Raw genomic sequence first — 26,185 nt, forward strand, 5'->3', positions numbered from 1 at the left:
TTTATATCTTTTCGACTGACAAGTTTCACACGGAGGCAAAATTTTGAACCGTGCTCGTCCTTTGCTAAACGCGCGGCATCCGGCATCGCGGATAATTGAATGGAAACGATTACAAGAGCAAATAGCGGAGCCAATCGCATCGTAAATTATTCCGACGGAGTGAGGAGACTAAATTAGGCCGTCGATTGCATACCAGCGCGTGAAATTTTACGTTTAGATTAGCATCGCGAACGTACTTCGCTTCGCATCGTCATCGAGACGCACAGCGCGTTGGACACGATTGAACAGAGAGAAAGAGACGGAGGAAGAAAAGTACGACCCGGGAGAAATTACAAAACAAAATAACGCGGCTCGCAAGGGCGACGACGTAAATACTTCGTTCTTCTCTCTCCCTCCTCCCCCCTCTCTCTCTCTCTCTCTCTCTCTTTCTCTCTGTGCCAGAAATATTAAGCTAGGTCAGTAACTGTGCGCTCAGGCGATAATTTTTACGCTTACGTTAGCGCTAAAAACGACTTTGTTAGCCGGTAAACGCGATCGCGTCGAATCATGGCCAACATAAAAATGGATAACGCGTTTACGTTTATCAATAGATAGCTTATCGAAAAGTTATAAATTTGAAGAACAAATCCGAAAAAGCGGCGATGCAGATTGAAATCAAAGATAGACCGAATGTCGCGATTATTTTTTACTACGATAGTTCCGCGTTAGAAGAAAGTAGCTTCTAGAGATAGCTGCTAAGGAAAGTTTCCATAAACGTATGGCTTATGAAGTCGCCGAGGATAGGAATATTCTCTCCGATTAAACGTGACGCGACTGGATATCGCGCCTAAATACGATTCGATTTTGTGACGGCCCGAAGCGTGGACATCCGAACCCCTCGCCTGTTTCTGCTTTCACTCAGCACAGCTGTTTCGTTTCTTCGCCTCATGTATAGTGATTTTTTTTCCGCACAATATACGCCATCGGTCGCTCGAAGAGCATTAACGATCGATAGCAACTAATCGCGCAGATAATACCGATTTATATTCAAGAGCCAACGAAATGTCAAAGGCGTGCCTTGGCGTTGGGCGCCTCCAAGAAAATCTGCCGAATTCATGCTGAATATTAAAGTGTCGTATAATACGTACGTGGTCGGACTCCCGTCTTCGCCGCTTAAAAACAGTGACGTCTCAAGGCGAGGCGCAAAGTGTGGCAATCTCGAAGTGAAAACCGCGTTTCGTACCAGTCAAACCACGCGCATGGCACCATCACGTTATGTACCACGTCCAAATTTATATGTTGTCGAGACAAAACTACAATTACAGTTGCTCGTGTGCGACTACATAAAAATATTTTTTTTAACAGAGTAGGATATATATTAAAGCCATAATTACAAATATCAAATAATATGAGTAAACGGTACTCGTGTATGAATAGTTGTTTCTTAAACAGTAACCAGCAGTCCAGTTATTCTTACAATTAGTCATTTAAATAAATAGTTATCTAAGTTCTCACGTAAACAAAAAGCGGAAGACGATGATGACGATGATGATGATCCGTTAATACACAAGCTTCGCCTAAGGACACCTTTAACGAAGTCGATTTAAATCGAATGGCATTAAAATCAGCAGCTCGTTATAGATGGAGCTATTGAATACAAATCGATGTTTACATCGAAACAAATTTATGAAGCGTTATCTCCTCGGTCAAATTTCACATTATGCTAATTCGTATTATAATCACCCAAATCATAATGAGGAAATGAGTACGAGTTTCGTTGCTTTCGAGAATTTAGCCACTTCTAAAAATATAAAAGAATATTTTGCTTTAACGTAAATATTTTTTTCTGGCAAAATTCCAGTTCTGCAAATAGTCGCGCGATTCGCCGATATTCCCATTCAGATATGCGAACGTCAATGCATAGTGGTCTTCTAATAGAGAAATCGTGAGTTAAAAAAAACCGAGATGACCACAATGATCATTAATTCAACGACAGTTTTAGCCCCGTGCAGTTTCGCGCTCACAGAATTGCTGCAGATGCGTGTGCAAATACTCGTACCTAATCTCGGTAGGAAACGACTTTTTCCGCGCGCGTGGGCTATCGAAGCGATAGGGCTGCATGTAACTCGCGAGTATGACCGCAATCTGTTACCGGTATCTGCTGCCAGATGCCAAACGCTTCGCACCAGCAAGTTTACACGCGCGGTGCAGCTAATTGCGGTAATCTAGCTTAATGTACTGGAGAGAAGTAGTTTGGGCTAGCCGACGGACGGGGCGATTATTGCCAGAGATGGAGCGTCAGCGCCACACCGAACACCGAATTTCTCATTACGTGACTAATCCACGTAGCGGATGAGCCGCGAATATCGTATCGTAGCGTAGTATCCATGTACGTAATATGACGTAACGTAAAAAACGCAACGGGAGAAAATTTTCAACGGGAGTTACGAACGCGACGATAAAATGTCCGTCGCTGCCGCCGACCGCCGACGAGTCCGCTTCGGCCATGAAAGAGAACTTTGAGGGGAGAACCTGTTTTTGTGGCGTACAAGGGAAGTTAATCCCGTTGTATGAAGACCCTGAGTCGACAGCTAGCCAGGCAGCCACCCCCGAAGGGCCTGCGCGCGACAAGATAATACGAATAAAACGCGATTATCCCCATTGAACAATGAGGAAACCGGAGCTATTGGATATTCAAACACAATTTCTATTGTCTCCGGTTTACGCGTGTCTCTCTCGTTTCGACCGAGCGCGGGCGCGGGCGTCGTGATTCGTGAGAAAGAATCGCATTTTATATACAAGCGACTAGCGAGATACCGTAAATTCGACAACAATTTAACGGATATAATTGTAATAACGTTAAATATTCCAGAAACCAAAATAGACGATATTAATTGCCTCGGGAGACCAAATTACGTCTCGTTATTGCTACATTTGCAATTTGCGTGAGGCCAAGCATGATTATTAACGCGTAGCAATGTAATTACTAATGTATTCCCGGTTACAATATTAAAGCCAACGCGATTAATCATGGAGGGCAAACTAATTATTCGTTATGTTACGATGCATAATTGATATCAAATCACTATTGGAAATCAAATGTGCATGTTTACGGTACGAAATCAAAAACTTCGCCTTTAGCTTAATAGACATTTTTCATCTCATTGTCGATGTTTGCTCCGTAAATGTATCATAGTTGCGAAATGCGAAACACCTTAATATATATACTATCGAAACTGAACTTTTACCGGCCCTATTCGCGTTGACTTTAAATTGTCTCGCGAACCATTTAATATCCGCGACAATTTATCACGGAAATTACCGTATTATTGTGTTTCTCGTCTAGCGCTATTCCTCTTTCACAGCAACCGGTTTCGAGAGGAGATCGTGGGCACACGATCCGTAGCTCTGACGAGTGCAACGTGCGTGCAGCTGGAGACGTTCTCTATTTCAGAAAATACGAGAACGCTATATTGTTTCGCTCCCTCGTTTTTTATAAACGACACCTCGACGGCCGCGACTCTGTCGCCCCTTCGAACGAAACATGAAATCCGCGTCGCGCGACTGCACGCAAAGCAGTAAATTTTTATTGGAGCACGATTTCGCAGTTGTTGCGCAATTTGCGCCGCCAGGGAATATCATAAAACAAGATCTATAAACTTTGCGATAGTCAAAAGTAATCTTTTCGCGTTATGACGCGAGAGTGGACCTTAAACTGAAGCGTTTAGCTAAACACGATGAAATCGGAGATTGTGATGTGGAAATTTTCATCGTTCGAGTACGCGTTTTTCATGTTTTAAATGTAACGTTAGTGTACTGAGAAAAATACAATTTTCAGAACCATAAGTTTTATGCTGTGAATCGACGTCAATGTTGTCGAAGAAATAACGAATGCAGTGAGAAACGAGCCTAAATATCTGAACGAAATACATCGCGCTAGCTAGGCGCTGGTCGTGGATTGCCTTTTACCGGATGGCAGCTGGCAAGGGCCAGGCCAGATGTTGGTCGTTAATGGACTGTGCGGGCCTCAAAGTGGCACCAGACACGATCCCCCCCTCGGCTGCCTAAAGTTCGTCTACGAGACAAAAGACCGACGGATCTCGCCGGAAATAAGAGAACGAGAAATTGTCTGGATGAAAAAAAAAACGCGCAGTATTTCACTCGTGATTCATCCATCGCCCGGTCTTGGAATTATCTCATCAAAATGATCATTTACGATAGCTTTTCGAGCGCGAAAATGTTAATTAACTTCCGGGTAAAGTCGTTATTACGAAAGAAGCAACTTTGACGGAGCACAATATACCCCGTTTCTAGATTTTTAAAGAGATATTTACATTGACGTATTCCTTTTGCAGGTACAAACAAAGCGATTATCTCTTCTCTGCTTCTCCCTTTCCACGACATTCTTTTGTAAATGCCCTCTCGCACAAAGGACATGGTTGTAAAGCTCTCGTTCTTCTTTCCAGCGGCTTCGCGCGTAAATGTGAATAAAGAATGACTATATGTTTTAACTTGTTGGCATATACGTGACGCAATAATTCACAATTCGCTGTACCATCTCCGCGCGTTACGTCTATTTTCACGTTCGTTTATTCCATCTTAATTATCAATCGCAAAATATTAATATGAAAAAAGATCAGCGCACTTTATTCGATATTTTATCGAGTATCTGATTCTTTCACATCATGACACAGTACGCGAAAGATAACGAAATCTACAAAATTCTACGAGCAATGATTCTCTCTCGCTAAATAAACGATTCCTATTTATTCAACAACCGTAACATTTTTATCGCCGCAATTTCGTTATACTCGACAAAAAAATTGAAAAAAACCTGGTATACGCTTTTAGCAAGTGTGACCCGGGAGGCGAGTAGCTAATATCGACACGTTGAAAGATTGCACAACCTGGTTCGTGCCCCAGGTGTTCAATGAAGATTATTATATATTCTAGAGATAAAAAAAAGCAAGGTGCTGTAACACGGTTATGAGCTGTTGCAAGTTTCGAGCTTAGCAACGAGCACGGCGCTGACCGTTTTCCAGTTTAGTGGCTTACAACTTGTTAGTTAATTTAGGACAAATCAAGCGTAATTTTTGCGAAGCGGCCAAAGCGAGACGAGAACGAGCTTCATCGAGGTGGATGCACGTTTTATAACGAAAAGATACGAGGCACCTGCAAAAATTGTAGCCAATACTATAGGATCGTTAGTCAGAACAGCAACGAACTAGAGGTTTTGCAAGCAACTTCTTCCTTTTACGCCGTTTTATTTTTAATTTATGTGAGAGTTCGTTGCAGTCTGCACTCGGTCATAGTTACCTTCGAACATATGGAATAACGGGTAATTTGTGGGCGAAGCGGACATAAGTTTTATCCGTCGTATAGCAACGGATACTCGAATATGTAGCTTATGTAACATTGAGATACGAGGCGCGATAGCCACGCCAAAAAAAAATCGATCGTAATTTTGGGCTTTATCGTGAAAGAAGGCTTGTCGACACGCGACGGGCGGTTCCTTCTGCCGATATCCTCGTGCCGTACCCATAACTGGGTTGGTACCCACGGCTATACTATTTACTCCCTATACGTGCGCGGAGTGCATCGATGCTTACACGCATGCTGGCGATCGATGCGTGGAGCCTGGGGAGAGGAGTGGTGGCGATGGTGGTGAGGTCACGCCGGGTAGGCGAGGGGCGAAGGGACACAAATAAAACGAGACTCGCGGAGACAGCTGGTCGTTCTGCCCTCGGGACAAACAACGAACCCACATGACGCAAATGCGCACACATGCGCGGGGACGCACGTACGCGCGATGTGTTTCACGCACACTGCAGGCACGCATACTGATGGGTCTCCGGACTCTCCGACTCCGGATGGCGGTATACCGATATACGGAACCGGCTTGCGCGATTTTCCGAGCGCGCGGTACACGATGCCACGGTCGGGTCGAAAGGTATCGATAACAGATATATTAACGTCGCCACAAGTCTCGCGAGGTATTCGAACGAGTATCGGACAAGCGTCAGTCCGTTGAACGAAAATGTATATATACGTACGGCGTGTACGTGAAACGGACGTGCGCCATCAAACTGATTGATACAAATGGGAATACAAATTGTCGCATTGGGCATCTAACTCTAAAATCATCGATAAAACTATATTTCCATTTATAATTCAAAATTATAATTTAGCGACGTCCATTACTGGGCGCGAAGAAAAAGCTGTCGAATATACGGGTATGAATTTGCGCAGCGTTTCTACCCGATCAAGCCCGAACGATATGTTCTTATCGATCGCCATGCTATCTCCCGTCAAACGTATTTTTAATATGTTATAGGAGAAGCGTCGAAAATAAGAGCAGCATATGCGAGGTGTATTCGAGAGAGCCCGCTTCGAAGCTAATTTGTCATTCGTAGCCCCACAAACGACTCGATAACATGCAAAACCGTTAGTGTCAATGCGAGCCATCAACAGAACGTGTCAACAATGTCGCTGAGCGTTCGAACATTGAAAAATATTGAAAAATAGATGGATAAAGAAAACATGGGTCAACACGAAACTCGGAAATTTCCAAAATAATTATCCTATTAACAAAATATTTTGTGAAATAGAATAGATAATATCGAAAAAAATCATGGTTTGTAAAAAGTGAAGAAAACTTTTACGAAAGGATGAACATAAATATCATGTTTCATGAAATTATCACGCGATCCAAGCTCACGCCTATTTTTCGTTTGTTTAATTGTTTAAAGTAATTCATATTAAGTTGTTTAAATCGCACGATAAGACATAATTTATCTCTATTAAATCCTTGCATGGCTTACCGCGATAATGTAGCGATAACCAAATAGCAGACTCACTTTCCTCGTTTCAATTGCGTCTGTTAAAATTTTAGAGTTAAGCCTTCAATTCCGCTTCGTCTATCGCGAAAAGTTAAACCGCAAGCAGTCAGCAAACGCGCCGAGCTTCGATCCAGTCATTTGATGGTTTCTGTTTACGTCGCTTTAAAAGCCTAAAGTTAACGCCTTGAAAGGGAAAAATTGTCTGACGGCGTTTTTTATATTTTCTTCTTTTTTTTTGTTGTTTTAGCTTGCGAGGCGAGAAAAACACGTGAAACGAGGCCGGTTGGAGCAGAATGAAGCACGCTTATTAGTGGAACGAGGCCAGACCAACGAGGCCGAAGGAACTTCTTTATCGCTCTTCCTTTAAAAACACAATGCGCTATCGTTAAAACACTTTGTTGCACTTCGTCTGTTTTATTAAATCGCGCGTCATCGACGACGATCCTGCGCCAAAATCTCGGGGAAGTTTATTCGATTCTATCGATCAGATAAAAAAGATAAAACTACGAGTCCCATATTTCCACTAAAATAACAATGACAAACTTTTTACTCCGCGTTTTCTGTTAAGCTTCCTTTTTTTTAATTCTTAATTCATTCTGGCTGCATTATGTCATCACTTCTTCTTTATATTGCATATTTCCGGCAGGTTATAGCGATACGTCGAGTCAAAGGTCATAATGTTCCGCCCGCATGGGACATTATGATCAATTCGTCGTAAATTTTTATTGATAAAGATGTCTTGACAGGGTTAACTCGCGAGAACTCTTTTTAAACATTATCAAGAACACTAAAACTCTTTGGAGAGAAGGGCCAATATTCTATCAATTACAGTGAAATTCCAAAAACAAAGCGCTACCATATCATAAACGTAATTCAGTACAAGGAAAAATCTATTTAATAATATTGAGACCGAGACAGACAGTTAAATCAACTTGTATCGATTGGGAATTCCAGCGATCACTTGACAAGACAAAAAATAAACAAAGCTTTTCTTTTAAGATTCGATCAACGTTTCGCGATATCTTTAGCGAAGTTAATTACAGACGATTAAGGTGATATACTGCACCGCCGATCAAACATAAATGTCTGCAAAAATGTTATAGAGGTGCTCGACAATATCCGCTCGATAATAAGTGATAAGTATGCATACAGAGGAACAGAATACAAATGCGGCAAGTGTTCGACATCGACGTCGATGACCCCAAAGTCCATCACGAAAGTTGCAGTTGTATGAAAAAAGGAATTCGATCGGTGCGATATATAGACGAGATTGTTAATTTTGGTTTCGGCAATCTATGAATATCGCAAACATCGCGATGCGATCTAAACTGCCTCAATGCCTCAACGCGAATGCATTCTCGCGGGACTTCCATGCAACGACTTGATCGCCATCATCACGGTCTCGATTAATCGCGTCTGGTACGTACAGCTTCATATCAGTCGCAGCGTTGCCACGTTATTGCACTCGGTAATTCAACAGATGCTCAACTGAAGCGTCTGCCAAGGGCAGAAACGATCGCGACCGTCGAACGAATACGTAGCAATTTGTTTCGGGGAGCGCACGTTCGACGTTACGCGGCACAGCAGAGAATACCTCGGTTACGTTTTCGCTCGTACCGATACAAGATACACAACTTCCAATTTCTGACGTGGTCGATTCCCTGCAGCGCGGATCTGTGAACTCCGTGGGCGAACGAACTCTTTAGAGGCAGACAGTGTAACTGCGCGCGGCGACAGCATCGCATAAATAATCTAATGGTTTCTTTGTTACCATACCGAGTCGGACGTCGGACGTATATTTATTTCGAATCACGTCGCGCGGGCGCAACGCGAGCTGTATAAATACGGTACAGGATTTCGTAACCCCGGCTCTCTCATTGTCAGTGTAGGAACGCAACGTGCGTGTACGTCTATCATCGCCCCGACCCTTCCTCCGATCCGCGCCTCTCCCGAGTTTTTTCTCGTCACTTATCGAGCATCGCGCGACGCTTTCTCACGCTGTTTCATCACGGCCGGCCGATCCCCGTTTAGCACGTTCGCCGATAAATCTCGATACGTAAAGTATCTCGCAATACGATGTTACAGTTTGCACGGCGGACATTGCGAACGACGTTAAATCGAGTTCCAATGCACTACTTGAGCTCGTTTGAATACAACAAAGCGCAGATCGAGAATCGAGAAGAATTCACGCGAACGGTCGTGTCACGTTCGATAACGAAACGATAATTATAGTTCACTGCCATGAGTCTTACAACCATTAAATTAACGACACGAATTAACACATAATCGAAAAAATCATTATGCAATCATTGATCGACCGCGTATCTAAAAAATATTATCCTCAGCAAAATTTGAATGGCTGTAACGAAGAAAGCTAGCTGCGGTTATTTTTGCAACATAAATATATTGACATTTGCGTCGACGATCATAGCTGCGACGTATGTATCTTTCGGACTACATCGAAAAGCCTATAACATCGGTCGTAACTTCGTCTGACTACTCCTAAACTCTGAATCGGCGGGCATGAATAGCGCGACGCCATTAAACTTCGAGTAGTAATAACATCTGAATGCAGTCGTCATCGCGATATGCATTCGAATTTACAGTGCCAACGTTCCTCGCTCGCGAAGAAACGAGATGAATAGAGAAACGACGCGAATTACCGCGGATTGAATAAAGAGCGACGCCGAATGTTGAAATTTTCGTAAATTTTGCGCCATTATAGCGAATAACGGACAGGGATAGAGGATGAATAAAAAATTTAGAATAAAAGAATCATACGAATCATACTGATTCACCTCACGACGTTATATCTATAAACTACCGACTATAGACGGCATTTGCCCGTTTATTCTCCAATTTTGCTAGTCTGTTTTTTTTTCTCTTATCCGTCGATTGAACGTTGCACAATTTACTTATACCGCGAATTATCGCGGAAAGGTGATTGAAAGACCATGCTCTTTTCACATAACGCGAGACGAGATATACAAGCACAGACTACGTAATTATAACGTTGCAATCACTTTCAGACGTATCGCTGAATGTTTCGACTTTACAAATAACATGCCGATAAATTGCGCCAACATCGAACGGCCATACGACTTCTTGATATCCTTTTGTATGAGAAACGAACAACCGATCGGCGGGCGATCAATAATCTCCACGTACAAACAATAACCGTAAAAGTTATCCCTCTCGTCGTATGCAAAGGCAATCTATTCCTTTATTAGAGCGGACACGGTATCGCTAATCGAGCACCTTTTTAAGGACGGCTGTATGCACCATTAAACTGTTGTAAGCACGAAATCGTACCGTACCATCAACAGTAGCTCATGATTAAATAGAAACTCGGTATTATTAGGTCCAAATGGGGCACTCCGCGATCGATAAGTAACTTGCTCTTATGTAACGCAAAAACACGCGAGTTGTACATCGACGTTGTAACGTACAATAAATGGTTTAAACAGGATGCCAGCATTACCAGCACAGATAATCATTCACAATAAGCGTCACTAGACCTTTATCGATTTTTATGGGCAACATGGGGATTCGACGTAGCAATCGTAATCGTAAAATGTTACACGGACCTTCTCAGCGACATAAACAGTCACTCGAAGCAAAATACGACGATTCGTTCACTCCCTTTGCGCTCGTTATAAACTAATCGTCAGATTGCTAGAGAAAAATCGGAAAGGAAAGTGATGACAAGTACTTGTAGTACTTAACAACGGAAATGAATTTCCGTTCGTTCGCAGCTGTTGGATAAATTGATTCTCGGTTAGCCTTAAGCGGCGTGCAAAATCGCAAAGTAAATTTGCGCGAAGAGGTCGCGAGCAAATTTCGCGAAGTGATCGAAGTTGTAACGATTTATAAAAAACAAACAAAAAAAAACAATTTCTTTTAACAATGAATGCTGGCACGTTGAAGATTGAATGCATCTTTCAGTAGACGACTTTACGCAGCTTCACGCGGCTTTACGAGCTCGCCGTTCGCGGGCGAATCGTTACGTGTCACGACGACAGCCGGAGGCGTACTTAACGGAGGAACGATAGCGTTATTTCCGCGAAGTCGGCTTCTCCTCAACGAGGAAAAGCGGAGCAGAAGCGTAGGTAAGGAAGCTTCGCGCTTCGTGTATAGCCGGTAGATCGCACGCCTACGCGATCGCGATCAAACCGGTTCTCCTCCTCTATCCCTCCGCCTAGCCTCTTCCATCGACTTCGTCGACGATTATTATCGATTAACGCTCGCAATACCTATTCGTCAAAATTCAACGCGTGAAACTCATGCGGGCAGCGAGACGGTATTCGATTATGCGTATACGTATTTCAGCCATAAAGAACGGAAAGCCAAAACACATGGCGCAGATTCATCGTTCACCCCGTAGCGGTATCGCGCTTGTAGTATTCGGGAAGGTTCGTGTACATGGTGATTGCCTCTCATGGTCGCTGTAGTCTCCCTCCCAAAAGAGAACATTGTTAGGGGCCCTACGGATTATAAGCTCGATTCCGACGAACGAACCGCATCATCACACGCACGCACGCACGCACGTACGCACGCACGCACGTTCAGGGTTGCCTTAATCATTGTCCTAAAATGTATTATAGCCTTTTAAAATACAACTACGTTAGAAACAAACAAAAGAAACATTTTTATTCTCATTATTCTCTCCTCATTTTTCAGAAGTTATATCCGATCGGTAACTTCGAACACGGTATAATACTCGATACTTCCATGTTGAATAAGCAAAGTATCGATGCTGAAATTCGAGAATCCCCTTTTCGCAGATTAAGACGGCCCTGCGCGTGGCGTGGGAAGGCCCGGGAAAATTGCGTGCTGCGATAAAGCGAGGGAAGGCGGGCATGGGGAAAGAGAGGGAGCTAGAAACAGAAGGGAACGACCAGGAACGACTAGTCGTTGGACGCTCCGTTGAAGCGCGGAGTAGAGAGCCGGCCGACGAGCCGAGTCTGAAACTCTGAAATCGAGGGTCTTTCACGATGAGAGAGCGCGCCATAACGACCGGGACGGCAAAGGGAGCGGGGACAAAGAGGGAGAGGGGCCAGAGGGGGGAATCGAGGGGGAGGAGCGCCTGAGGGGTTGAGGCCCGTTACGGCGTTACGCGATGTAATAGCCTCGCGAAATCTCATTTCGAAAAAACATTTGTGAGATCGGGACGGTAAAAAAATTGCGCGAGTCAGAGAATGTGAGGTAAATGAGAGATCCCGGCATAAGCGAGCGCGAATTGTAATCCTGCGGAGAGAAAGAACAAACTTGCGTCATGACGGAAACGCGGATTTCCCCAGTAAAAGCGACGCGACGCGACGCGAGGCGACGTCGACCTCCTTCAGGTTGAGTGTCAATACCGCGATTTTTGACGCTCAAGCCGCGCGATTGCAGCCGCGCGGCACTAATCGCGCGACAGCAGTCGCGCATACTGTTGTCAAAAGCGCGATGAGAGTCACGCGATTTCACAGGGAAAAATAATTATTCTACAGCTAAGGAAAAGAATATTTTATTTTTTTTAAGTAAGTTTTCTTATAACGAAGAATTTTTTCTTATTAATAGTTTTCAAATATCTTGACACAAGTCTTTGAAAAGCCAGAATCTTGTTTTGAGTGAATGTAATACTTACAACGACTTTTTATGGTAGATTTCCGGATAGATATAACCTTATCAATACTTAATCTGCAAATCTACAATAAAGTCATTATAGAATGATTATTTTTCTGTGTGCAGTCTTTTATGAAACATGGAGGAAAAAACTTTAATAATTCTTCATACTATTAAAGAAGAAGAAGAGGAAGAAATTACATTATTATTATTTTGTGAAAGCTATAGGAGTGCTCTAAATGATTTGCTTATTGCGAGAGAGACAGAAGAATTTCAAAAATTTTTATAATTTTTATCTTGTGGGTCATATAACCATTTATAGTTGTTCACCAATTCACACAGCATAAAATCATTCATGTTGTAGAACGTTAATTTAATTAAAAAGTAGAACTTGCCAAAATATTAGCGACTAAACTGCTCCAAATACAATTGAGTAAACTGAGCCGCGCGGCTAGACTGCTCCAGGAGCAGTTGAGTCGCGCGATTCTGAATCGCGTCGCCACAATCGCTAGAGTCGAACGACTAAAAACGCGGGATTGGCAATAGTTCCATTGTATTACATGCAAAGCAGACATTAATCAAAGACGCGCGGCTGCAATCGCGCGGCTTGAGCGTCAAAAATCGCGGTATTGACACTGGACCTTTCGGTGCGTTAACGCGACGCTTGTCGCGCGTGTAAAACAATCGACGAACGCGGGTTAAAGGAACAGAGCCGATAAAATCGCGTCCGACGGTGAAGGTGTCACGTCGAAACGGCAAAGGCGAAGACGGGCTTTTATCTACGTGGAACTTAAATTTACCGTGCAGTTTACGTCAACGCTCCGCGAATATAATCGTAGAGAATATTAAATAAAATACACGCGATATATATGTATACAGCTCAGGGGAGAGATACGTTCAGATTTCAGTCACGTAAGCGCTTCTTCTCGATGAGGATCGAACGTAAGCCGGAGCCTGTGTTTAATGTAAACTGCACTTTTTCCCGATTTGACGTCACGGCTCAAAACGGTCGACGCGTAGGTATCGGCGACGTGTAATTTAACGCGCGATTATCCGGAGATCTTTCTTCTCTACGAGACGTTTCCCGGTGGCAGTGGCGTTTCGCATACGCGCCGCGACCTAACGGGAGCATATCGGCTGAAGGGAAATCACGGAACATTGACTCGCACGATCGCACGACGAGTCAAAGCGGAGCGCATTTGAATATACGCGGAGCGTGCGGGTGGCTCTTACTGGCGTTACTATAGATCGTCCTGCCCCGTTCCATTAAACGGAGAAATCCTCTCGGTGGCAGCGACGACGACCGCGGCACGACGCCGACGCGGCGGAGCGGCGGTGACCAACTTTCGTCGACCGGGGATCGAAACCCCGAGAGATATCTTCCGCTCGCCTCTCTCGATCTCTCCTGAAGCGGAGAGATGCGGCCTCGCGAGCAGAAACGGAGATTCCGCTCGCGCGGTTTCGTGACTCCCGGCGCGGATCAGCCGCGCACCGGCGTTGCCGAATTTTCTGCTCTGACAACAAAAAATGCTTCTCGTATGCGTGTGCGTGCGTTTGTGTGTGCACGTGTGTATGTTGTTACAGAGAAGGGGAGCATACGCGCCGGGAGAGATAGAATGAGAAAACGAGGGGAGCATGGGGGGAGCAAGAGTGGGACCGCATGAAAGCCGCTGGAACAGGGTAGGGTAGGGAAGAGACGGAAGAGACAGGGGAGATCGCCAATAGCGTAAGACTGAGATATAATTTTCAGTTAAGTCGTTGTTACTAGATGTGTTAGAAGATATTGTCTTAATTCCAGCATTTAATGCATCTCCCGAGCGCGTTTCGCGAGCTTATTAGCGGGTAACACGGCCAAAACACGTTCGATTCGATATTGGGAGAAAGTATCCATGTATTTTTGCTGTAGCTTTGTGGAAACGTTTATATCCACCGAAATATCAGTAGTCGTTGCGACTCATGACAATATTAAAAAAAAATTTTCTTGTTTTATTAAAAAAAAAACTTGGCGATATCTACCGTTAGGTTGAAATGATGTACCGATAATGAAAAATCAGCTGTATCTCACGGAAATAAAATATCGTAATAACAAAGCGAAATTCTGGTATCAGTGCTATCGTGCACGCGTTACATCAACCCGAACGAGCGCATCTTTCACGGTCTGTCATCGAAATGTCGGCGAAATTTAACGTAAGCGACTTTCGCTGGCAGATGCGCGATAATATCGCAGCGGGTCGCAATTTCGCGCCGGGCCGGGCCGGGCCGGGCCGGGCCGAGCCCCAGGAACTCCGGCCCCGGCGCGGCGTCGCGTCAGTTCTCCCGGTGTTGCTCGCTTTTTGCGGATACATTCACAAAGAGAACCGAACGATCTCGAAAGCTTCCCCTCGCGATTACGCCAATGAGTCGACCCAGCGAGGCAGCACGGCACGGACGGACAGTCGGTTGCGCTGTTGCCAAGCGGAAACCACAAACCGGCGGCATTTTCTTCTTCCACGAAGACACGGGCAGACAACGCGTTCCGCTCGCCTACCGTGTTACCTCGTACACGTAGGAGGAGGCACCGCCACGGGCGGAAGGGGTAGCACGGGGGTGAACCAAGGATCGAAATACAATCGGCCAGAGGATATGAAGAATGAGACGGAGGATCGCCAACGCGCAATAAGACGCAGCTGCGAAGAGCAACGAGCCAGACACGCAAATATAATAGGAATATGTAATCTAAGGCAATACGGAATTTGCGAGAACGGAGAGACATTTTCGTCACTGTTTGTCAAAGCACGTTATCGGCCGCCTTCGGCAATGTATCAATGATCCGTTTACGACGCTTGAAATAATAGCCGGTGATCCTGACAAATAGTAGATGAAAAAATACGTTTTATTGCACGTTTCGTTATCAGGACAAACGATGAGCGATAATGATAATTATTATCAGCGCGAATTATGCATCGTCTCTTTCCACTCTTGTTGGCGCTCTTAATCCCCTACGCAATCCACTCAACCTTTTTAATCTCGATGCGTCACAAACAGACTTACAAAGCTCCACGTACTCCGGCGTCATCACAATTTAATATAAACAAGTCACTTTTCAATTCTAACGGCTATCTCAGTATTTACTTCATTCCAAGTATATCTGAGCGCTTTTAAATACAATATATGTCCTTTCGCATTAATTAGAAAATTATGACGTGTCCGCATTAGTAAGTAACGAAAAAGATTTCGATCATATGTGATCATATGACAAATGCACGAGCGCGCAAATCTTGCATATGGGATTCGAATTAGGTAAAACAATTATGTCGCGCGCTAAAATTAAACTGACCGTTTGGCCGGCAGCTAAATAATAGACGTGCAAATTTAACCGGTCATAGATATAAGTACCTACAGACGAATCAGTTGAATGAACTGCATTAAAGATAGACGACTCTTTAGAGTTCGCGCGGCGTAAACACATCGTTTACGTAAACACATTTTTAGACTCAGGTGGTTCCGCCGAAACAGAGGAAAAAATGACGACGTGACCGGTGCGTGCGATCGAATTAAGTTTAACGATTGTTTCAACAACGAACACCCGCTTGCACATTTCCGTATTGCCCGCGCAGGAACTAACGCACGCGAAACACGTAGAATTTTGTAGGAAGTGATTAGAATTTCAGCTGCGTAAAACCACTACCAGACTTCCTCGTACACCCGTTTTCTACACGGGCGAACGAGGTCATATATTACGAGGGACACGCTGTATATGTATACCGGATTCATAATGAATTATTTCCCCAATACCAAATACGTTGCGAAAAAATACGTCAGAACCGCATGTACTTCCGATAGCTGTCGAAAAAAGTGGCTAATTATGACAAGTTGTATGAAGTAGAGAATATATAGTGAAATTTAAATGCAGAGTAAGTAACTGCCATTCTACTAGCAATGAGAAAAAACAGCGTTAGGAGAGAGATCCCGCAATACAATAATAATTATACAATATTATATAAAGGTAAAGGTTGGAAGAGAAAAAGCACAAAATGCAATTTTAATAAATATTCGCGATACTATTATAGCGTTATATGCACTTGTTATACGCGTGTAAAAGCATCGGGTCTCACTATATTGATAAAAATATGGAATAAGATAGAACACAATGACACAATGATTCTCAAATTTGTATTTCGCGAATCTCTCGCGGTTCCGGCGATTCTTCGCGACCTCATGCTCCGTTTCTTTCACATAATCATAATTTTACTTGTTTTTGCGCATTACGAAACACGTAGTTTGACGTTTTAGGATTTCGCCTAAAAGGGAGAGTCACGGTGGAAAAAACTTGGAAAATCACCGCGGTAGACCCCGGCCGGACACGGAATGAAATAACAGAGAAACAGCGCGGCGCGGCGGCGCGGCGCCGCGGGAGATACGATGCGCGACGGGCAACGGCAACGAGCGCGCGGAAGACAATACGGAATTGCGCAAAAATGCGCGGTGGAATAGAACCGAAATTACACCCGGTCATTCTTTTCGATTTGTTCGCGAAGCGCGACAGCTCAACGTATCTCGCGGATAGACGGTGGCCGTATAATCACCTCTCTACGCAATTAGCGTACCGCGGGTTTTCATAAATTCCAACAAACCGCGAGCTTCGAAAAGTCGTAGACGCCCAGCATTAGAGACGTAGAAAGGCAGTGCGTGCCCAACCCTCGGGTATAATAAGTTAATAACACGGAAACATACCGACACGTATCGCGAGGTGTGTTCCTGTGTCGGTTCCTTTCATCCACATAAATTTGTGACTGCGTCGTAGACAAACCAATCCTGAAAGTTCCTTCCACCCTCCCGTTACGATTCGATTGCGTGATGATGTTAAACGCGTAAACAAACGTTCTCTCTTTTCCTTTTGCGGACAATATGGCAGGAAGTTTCGCAAAAATGACATTCCCAAAGACAATGGGGATTCGGCTTTTTTCCGGCAGGTGCGCGTCACATGCGTAATTAACGTCGATGTAATTTCATTGAGTTGGGTCATCGATCGATACGTCTCTGTGCCGGCGTCATCTGAGCAACGGTTTTTCGAATGACAGAAATATGGAATGACGTGGAATAGCGTGATACTTGAAATAAACATGACAAAATTGAATTTTAATTTAGAAGAATTACGCACGTTGTGTTCGCTGCGCTGCGCGGGACTGATTATGCGCGCGAAAGCATTATAATAATTAATGCGACACAAGAATAATAGCTTCCACATCGTATCGTCGCACGTCCGTCGCAGACGATAATCGAGTTTCTGGCAATTCTAAGAAAAAAAAAGGGATACACGGCCGACGAATCTCATGCCGCCATCCCTATCTCTCACGCGCCGTGGTCTGGAATTTCTTTTGGAGATTAGATCATCTACGAAATTGCACGCCGCAAGACTGGCGATACAAGACGTTTAAACAAAATAAAAACGCACGAAACTGGAACGCCATCGTCGCAGATCTAGCGAGCATAGGATAGGCTGTAAAACCGCTAACACAGCTCACGATTACAATTACAGTTACGTGAGCTGGATTTAGACGTTTCACGTCTTGAATTTTCGTGAAGGATCTTCCGACGCTCACGCAGAGTCTGTTTACACGCTTCGACAAACATATACGATTGCAAAGTTCAACGTTCAAGGTAAAAATTTTACAGGCAAATGTTATTATAATTTATAAGGACTGAATAAAAAAAAATTAGCCAATAGAAAAATCCAGATTATTACGAATCGTCGATTCTGATCGAGTCTGATCCTTTCGTTTTTCGTGTGGACCACGCGCGTAAAAATTATCCCCTCCCGACGTGAAAATAACGTAGGAATCTGGACAACGGCGCAATTTTTCGGCGAATAGTTTTCGACAAATCCGTGATGGGTGGAAAAAAACAACATGATGGACGCCGATTCCTCCCGCCGATGACCTCGAAGCCAATCGGCAATTTTATAATGGCTCGGTCTCGTGTTCGCATTTGTGAGAATGAGAGAGAGAGAGGGAGAGAGAACGCGGAGTTGCCAGGTCTCTCGCCAAGCTGTAGAGCGTAGACCATCCAAATAACGCTCCTTCGGAGCTCTCCAGTCCTCTCTCTTCTCTCTCGCGGGCTTAAGGCGACGCGATATGGGCATATCTCTTTAAAACGCCGGCCAGCGACGCAGCAGTGGTGCTCACGAGTCACGATCGATAGCTCGCGAGTTGCGTCGAACGTCTACGTGCGAAATAACAATCCACGTTCGCGTGTAGACTATATACTATATATGCGACTATACCGTCGATGCGTAATCCAGACGTAGACAATGCGTAATCTACGTAGACATCGTCCATAATGATCGCACTTTCTCCGTTTTTTCTTTTGTTTCCAGAAAAAACTGCGTTCTCAATCAAAGAAATTATGCTCGATCTCACACGAGGTTTCGAATCTAATGGCGCACCTATAGACCTATATACGAGCGCCGAGGAGGATGAATCTGAGCGTTTTACACAACCGGCGAAATATCATCATCGCGTCCGCGCATCAGTGCGATATCCACCAATTCCGAGCATCGCGATAGATCCGTACCGCGTACGAGTCTACCACGAGTCTAGAGGTAACAGGAGAGATATTACGTAGAAAAGAAGCATGAAAAGAAACTCCGTCCCGTCAATCCATCGCGCATCGGATGGAACCAAGCCACGCATACTCCTCGGCTCCGATCAGGTGTGTCGGCTAAAACCTGTTGGCTCGCCTTCCTTCTTCCCTTTGTGAGCGAGACAGGTGGTTATAGGGCCCAACAGCCTTCGTGGAGGCTGCCCCGACGAGGAGAGGAATGAAAACACGCGTATAGAGCGCGCGGGGGTGATCGAAGGAAAATCTCGTCGGTCGGATCTCGTCGCGTCGGGGAGATCCAATTTTTCCGGTCCGAATGCCACGGCTAGATACCTACTCGTAAATCCACGACGAGAGGCAGTGACGGGTCGGGGGAGGAAGGGACGGTTTTACGAGCGGGGGAAAACGCGCGCGCAGCGAACAAAGACTTGGGCGAACGCGCGCGCGTAACGGAGCGCATTCGAAATGCGCGGATTTGCGAAACGCGGAATAAGCGGCCCCATTATCGCGGCGAACGGGCACGGATGAGTCACGGCTTCATAACCGAGCCTTAAGCTCCACTTTTGCGGTTAGACTCCGTTGCCCTTCCCTCGGCGATCCGCGGGGGTTATCGTCACGACCGCGAAAAAAGGGACGGGCGACTCGAAACTCCAAGCGAGTCGAGTGGAGTTTCAACCTTTTGCCTCATCGAGGAAAACATTCTAATAATCTAAATAATCGTATCAAAGCGAGTCGATTAAATTTTAAGTTCCTTATCGCCGCGCCTTTTATCGAAACGTGTGTAAAAATAGACAAAGTATAGATAAATATAGATACTCTATCGGATATATACTTCAAGCTGGCATCCCTTTCGATTTAGTTATTACGTGCACGTATCGGAAAGTACAGACGGTAGTCACGCGACAAGAGGTGAGGAGAAAAAGAAAATTACGATCAACTTGTGAATGTTGGCGAGAGTTGACAGAACCGTGAGACCATGCTTTCTGTAGAAGCACAGCGAGTGCGTGTTTTTTTTTTCTTTTCTTTTCTTTTTTTTCAAGAGCATTAGCAAAAAGAAACGCGGAGGATGTCGACGTCCCGACTCGCGGCTAGGCACGTCGACTGGCAGCGAGATCGCAGAAGCGAAGAACGCGTACGTAGTCTATTTTCGCGTAACACGCGCGCCAGGGTATCTTACGCGGTCACGAAAAATATTGCGGCGGATGCACGCATGCGCAGGTCAGCGTTAGCGCGACGGTAAGATCCTAAGTGCACTGACCTCTTGGCCGCTATGCGAAAGGCGGCTTGTGTAGGAAAGTGATAGTTAGGAATACGTGCGTCCGATTGTAATACGCTCTGGTGGCAGTCGTCGCTTTCGTGCTTCCCCTCGAAGCCGCGATATCGGGCTTCCGCCTGTTCGATATTGGCGCATTCAGCCCGACAGCTGTCTTTTATGCAACGCGAGTCGTCGCGCGAGCGATACTGACTTGACGATTTTCGCTCTCTTCTTCTTTTTCTTTCGCGGAAATCGACGATAACGCGCGCGGATGTGCGGATGCACAAGCGCGCGGAACGCGTACACCCCTTTCCTTCTAGCGGTCCAGTTTTGCGTTGGCATGATCGTGACACATTATACGATCCTATTTATTCGTGTGGGAAGCGCGAAACAAGGATCGCAAAAATGTGCATCTTGATTGAAATAAATCTTATACGTCGTTATGCGTAATACGATAATATATAACTTTTACTTAAGTAATACCGATATGTAATTAAATCGCTTTTTACGTAAACTACATTGGCTTAAAAAAGGGTTAAAAAAATAACTCGGACCTCGCGCACGTAGTATGATAGCGCTCATAACTCCCCACGTAAAATAGCCGCTATACCCGCGGTCGCGGTCGACTTTAGCTAAAAGAGAAAAATGAGACCAACTCGCGTCGCAAGTTCCGGAGCAGCTGTCAGAGGGCAGCACGTTTCGCGTGGCGACTCCAAAATGGAGAATCTGAAAAGCGCTCCGAGCACCACCGGCCGACGTGTCGCGGAACACGCGGCTTAATTCGGAAATGGCACGTTCTGCTTTTTCCAGCAACGCGCAGTCGAGAGGAGCTCGTCGAGCGAGCCGTAAAACGGACGCGAAACCGACGAAAGAAACACAAATGATGAATACTCACGGCGTCCTCCTCCGCGCAGCTCCGCCGACATCGTGCACCGATGTCATGTTCGAACCGCCAAGCGCCAAGCGCCAACCGTCGTCGGGACGCGGGAGCGGGCTCCGTCGTCTTTCGCCACAGGATCCACGACGGATACACGGTCGCGTACACAGAACAACGGCACACCCGCGCGCGAGCACACTTCCGCGGCACCACGGCGTCGCGGCGCCGTCCGTCGGACGCGATCGTTTTACCCCGACGTCGACGCGGGGATGCGCGAGCCTGTCAATCGCGGGACAGCCGCATGAGCCGCATGGCATGGCGACCGCGGGCGCAACTCAGCGCGCACGGCGCTTTAAACGTACGTCACCGTCCCGGCCGGCCCCGTCATTGGCCGGCACGGCCGCCGCCGGCCAATCGGACGCGCTCTCGCGGAATCGCGCGGGAAGACAAAGTGCTCGGCTCGGCGCGTCGTTACCGTCGGTCGCGCGCCGAAAGTCACCCGCGACGTAGCAGGGCCGCAGGGCCGCAGGGCGCGGTTCTTCAACCGGTCGTTCGCCAACTCGCGTCTCACGCCTTGCAGCGCCGATGCTTGAATAAGAACGATTTCGAAATGTCGCGTCTACGACTCTTGTTCCGTCACCGATAAATCTAAATATTACAATGTATTTCATTTGCCGTACCAGCCGAGAGTACGTTACTCGAAATAAGAGGAACGTGCGCGCGAATTTAAATTTGCGCCTCCGTATATCCAGTCATTCCGATGAAATTTCGATTGACGCGGGCGAAACAGCAAGTGCCTCGATACGCGTCGAAAAATAGAGAGCGATTTTTATAGTTGGTCGCGTGTTAATCTGCCGATACGCGCTATAATAGCTATTATTCGTCTAAAATTACCGCGGCGTTAATAATCTCCGTTTCGAAATGTCACACGTATACGACTTTTATTAACAAGATCTCGTTCTTATACAACTTGACTGTTTGACTATTTTAAATAACAATATGTCGTGTCGAAATCTAACGCCGTGCGCCATGGCGGTTACAGCGTTCACAGAAACGCATTTGAATAGAAGGAAAATGAACTTTATCCGATACCTTCGCGCGGCGTTTCGTTCCGTGCTTGCAAAACGTCGATCGGCTTGCAAAGCCTCGTACGTGTTGCGCCCGCGATCCCTCAAGAAAGCCGAAAGCCGAGGATAGAAAAAAGACCGACTCTCGCGCTCTCGCATCACCTAGTGCCGAGCCGAATGCGGAGTGCGGACGTGCGGACTGCGACTGCGGAGTGAAGTTAGTAGGAACGCGTGCCGTCAAGATGGCGGCACCAAGCGGCGTATATGCCGTATATACGCGTCTCTGATACGCGTGCGTTTATTTGCGTTGATTTGCGTGTCGCGCGATGCGAGATGCGAGCTGAGCGGAGCGGCTCGTAAATATCGTACGTTTGAGCGCGTTGACGCGTTCCGGCCGACGTTCCCGTAACGTCGACAAATGAGACGCGGCGAGCGACGCGAGGTCAACGAGTGCTTGCCGAGAGCGCGATCGAACGATGAACTATCTCAACAGTATAGCAGGCGGCACGACCACCGCCGACTCGGGCCTGCAGCTCAACAATGTCGAGATTCTCTACACGAAGGTCCAGAGGATTTACGTCAAGCCACAGCATAAGGAGGAACGCCAGCGGGATCTCAGAGTCAACGTCGAGATTCACGCTGGCATCAGTCCGGTTTGCCGCAAGGTAACTTTTTACCTTAACGAGTCTTCCTCCGTTACTTTCAAACTACTTGGACGTGTGAGAACGTTACGTGCGCTTTACCCCTTTAATTCTCTGTAATCAGTAAACGTCGATCAAGACCGATAGCTGCTGCTACCTGAAATTAGAAATATTTATGGACTCTCTCGTTTCAGAGTTTGTGTGTTTTGCTGGCTGACGACGACGATCCATGTTTTCTCTACTCCTTATTCATCACCGAAGATGATTTTAAGGTACTGAAAGCACAGCAGGGACTGCTGGTTGATTTTGATAACTTTGCCACTCAGTTGATATGCTTGTTGGAGCAATGTCACGTTCCGGGTACAAGTCAGCTGTCAAAGACTCCGCCAAAATTCCTCATGTTATTGGCGGAGGAGTCTGGAGATTGGAATTTCAAGCTTGTGGAGACAAATAATTTCAAACATCTGTGCCACCTGAGTTTAAATATATCACCGGCGACCGATTCGGTTTTGAAAACACACATGGCGATGAAGATTAAGCACCTGAAAGAAAATATTTCCCAACAAAGTAAGGATGCGATTGGTTTAGAAACTAGATTAAATGATTTAACAAGCAAACTCGAAACGAAAACAAAGGAATTAGAACACTTGGAGCAAAAATATTTAACTGAGAAAAATCAAATACAATTTAATTCGTCGCAGCAAATAAGTATGGAAAAAGACAGGTATGTATATAAGATATAAATGATTATTGATATAATATTGATTTTAATAATTTTATATTAATAAATAGGTAATATTGTAATGAGACTTTTTTTGTTTGCTTGAAATCAATCAGGATCATCATTTGAAAAATATTAATACGTATGTTAATATTTTTCAGACTAGCACAAGCACGACTAGAATGGCAATGGCAAAGTGAAAAAGAAAAAATGGAAGTTGAACAGAGGCATGCTGACACTGTGAAACAGTTGCACACGGAACTTGCTGAATTACGAACGCAGAATATGACGTATAAGGACAAACAATCCTTTTTAGAAGCTACAAACGCAGAGCAAGTAAAACAACTGCAGAATCTCGAGAAAGAGCTTAATATTGCCGAACGAGATTTGACTTTACTCAAAAAGCAAAACTCGAAATTAGATGTAGATTACCATGACAAAGATAAAGCTGTTAACAGTTTGCGTACAAAGGTAGCTGTGCTTGAACAAGAATTAAAGGACAAAACAGTAATTATTAACAAGCATTTAGAAATGCTAAAATCAGGTAAAGAACAAAAGCAGCATTTAGAGGATCTTTTAACTGAAAGAGACAGTCAGTTGCAACGCAAGCAAAATTCTTTGAGGAGTTTAAGTGACGAGTTAGTAAAAGCCAATGAAATCTTGACTAAATTACAAAATGAACTTGCATCAACCAAGTCCAAATTAAAATTAAGGACGAGCATAGCGCTCGAACAGGAAAGATTGTTAGACAGCAAACAGAAAGAAGTTGGCCAATTGGAAACGAAAATGGAGGGGCTTGTCAGAGATGCGAGAGAGGCGAAGAGTGAAGTAGATAATTTGAAAGAACAGATAAAAACATTGCAACACCACGTGGAGGAAAAAGAAAAGATCATAAAGAATAATGATAACGGTAAGACTACGTCTCATTTTGTCTTGTCTTTGTTATTAAAAATGCCTCGTGACTACAGAAAATTAATACGATGCTTTCATCTTTCTTTTACAGTAATTAGTTGGTTGAATCGGAGATTAGCGGACAATCAATCGCCATTACAAAGCGCTACTACTCCGGCACCAGTTACGATACCATCATCCGTTCCGCTGACGTTACCTAGAACAAATAAACTATTTCCTAACCGATATGAAACACGCACGCCCGTGCCCAGCACGATACAGCCCAGTACATTATCAGGATTACCGATGAAAAATCCGATCGTACAAAATCCAAATATTAATCAGACCACTCGCACGACAGCTCGGTCGATGGGTGTCGGTGTAACGGAAAGTTCGGTAGGATTAACTACCTTTAACAAAAGCGCCCTGATTTCGAGTACCAGCACGCCTATGGAGCGTTTCAACGCGTTGAATAAAATATCGGGAAATCCAACGGCCTCCACCTCGGCGCCGGCTATAATTGAGAATAACAATGGTCCGGCGGTGATCTCGAATGGTACAAAAGCGAAAACTGCAAGCGTTGGCTTGCAGGGCGGATTAAGGCGAGCAGGTTTATCCGACAAACCCATTTTACCTTCGGCATATTTTCCTAAGACCTTGCATTAACCACGTGTTCGGGAGGACGTATCAGTATAGAAATTGGTGAGTTAAACTCATGTTAGAGTACTTTAAGAATCAAAACGTAGGAACGACAAAACTGCAATATTGTCATTAGCATAACAATATTTCAAGTTTGCCGTCTCGGAGATAGTACAAATATTTGTATGAATGATTAGTATTATTTACATTTCTTACCAGATAAAAATTTTAAACTATTTTTAATCCTACACATTGGCACCTTTTTATATACAAAAATGATATTAGGCTATCGTCAATGTAATCGGTGTATCAATGTAGGATTAATAATAATATATAATTATTTGTATATATATATATATTATACTGACGCTCCGATCTCGTTAAATACGGCATAAAATGCGTATATATATCGGTAGGAAAATTCCATCATTCATTACAATATACTTTTATATTAACTCTAAATAGCTTCAACATTATTAGCATAATTTTATTATAAAGACTATTTTTAATATATAAATACTACTTGACAAAGTACATGAAAGGTACACTCCAATGAAATTTATATTTATAATGAAGCATAATATATAATATATGCATATATCATAAATCAGGAATTGCAATTTATAATATTAACTGTCAAAACAGTTTTTTTTTCTCAATAATTCTAAATGTTTTTTACATAATTGCAAATTTTAGAGTCGTATACCAAATATTTAAAAAAAAAAAAAAACGCATTTTTTATGACCGGCAAGTTCGAAACGGAGCAATTTTAAGATTAACATGGTACAATTTCCCATTTTATCACGATCACGATTTAATCATGCAACTGATTTCTGATAATTCATATTTCCATTATTGTTAGCTTCGTAAATACATTTAAAGCATATTAATTACATACCTGTACCTGGAAAATAATTTTATCTTTGTGGATTTTATGTAATAACTGTATAAATATTTTTATATATAAATGGAAATGTTAATGAAAAGAAAAAAAATATATACAGAGAGCTCTCTAATTTTACGACTTATGACCATAACGAGTCAAGTAAGGCCATTTAACACAACAAATATTAGAATGTGCCTCACAGAA

The 26,185-nt window shown here is 44.4% G+C and overlaps 2 protein-coding genes across 4 annotated transcripts in view; one reads left to right on the top strand and one right to left on the bottom strand.

Annotated features, from left to right (window-relative positions):
• LOC112459764 (inositol-pentakisphosphate 2-kinase) overlaps window positions 1-21,421 on the bottom strand; it is a 75,020-nt gene extending 53,599 nt beyond the window's left edge. For 2 of the 3 annotated variants that reach the window (XM_025024070.1, XM_025024067.1), the window contains exon 1: window positions 21,155-21,421. The gene's annotated coding sequence lies outside the window, so the exon portion shown is untranslated. Of the gene's footprint in view, window positions 1-20,262; window positions 20,282-21,154 lie in introns of those variants that run through there. The other variant, XM_025024068.1, reaches the window with a different exon arrangement.
• A 280-nt stretch (window positions 21,422-21,701) lies between these two features.
• LOC112459763 (spindle assembly abnormal protein 6 homolog) lies at window positions 21,702-25,710 on the top strand. Its single transcript, XM_025024066.1, has 4 exons — window positions 21,702-22,868; window positions 23,039-23,568; window positions 23,727-24,475; window positions 24,569-25,710. Exons 1-4 carry the CDS (start codon window positions 22,680-22,682, stop codon window positions 25,120-25,122), a joined length of 2,022 nt encoding a protein of 673 aa, XP_024879834.1. The 5' UTR covers window positions 21,702-22,679; the 3' UTR covers window positions 25,123-25,710.
• The last annotated feature ends 475 nt before the right edge of the window (window positions 25,711-26,185 follow it).

Source organism: Temnothorax curvispinosus, unplaced genomic scaffold, assembly GCF_003070985.1.
Source record: "Temnothorax curvispinosus isolate PA1 unplaced genomic scaffold, ASM307098v1 QBEX01010126.1, whole genome shotgun sequence".
Lineage (NCBI taxonomy): Eukaryota > Metazoa > Arthropoda > Insecta > Hymenoptera > Formicidae > Temnothorax > Temnothorax curvispinosus.

Bases quoted from the DNA above. Each gene is read 5' to 3' on its own strand.
- LOC112459763 (XM_025024066.1), top strand. From the start codon at position 22,680: ATGAACTATCTCAACAGTATAGCAGGCGGCACGACCACCGCCGACTCG. The intron at 22,869-23,038 runs GTAACTTTTTAC...CTCTCGTTTCAG, and splicing joins TCAGTCCGGTTTGCCGCAAG to AGTTTGTGTGTTTTGCTGGC. The intron at 24,476-24,568 runs GTAAGACTACGT...TTTCTTTTACAG, and splicing joins CATAAAGAATAATGATAACG to TAATTAGTTGGTTGAATCGG.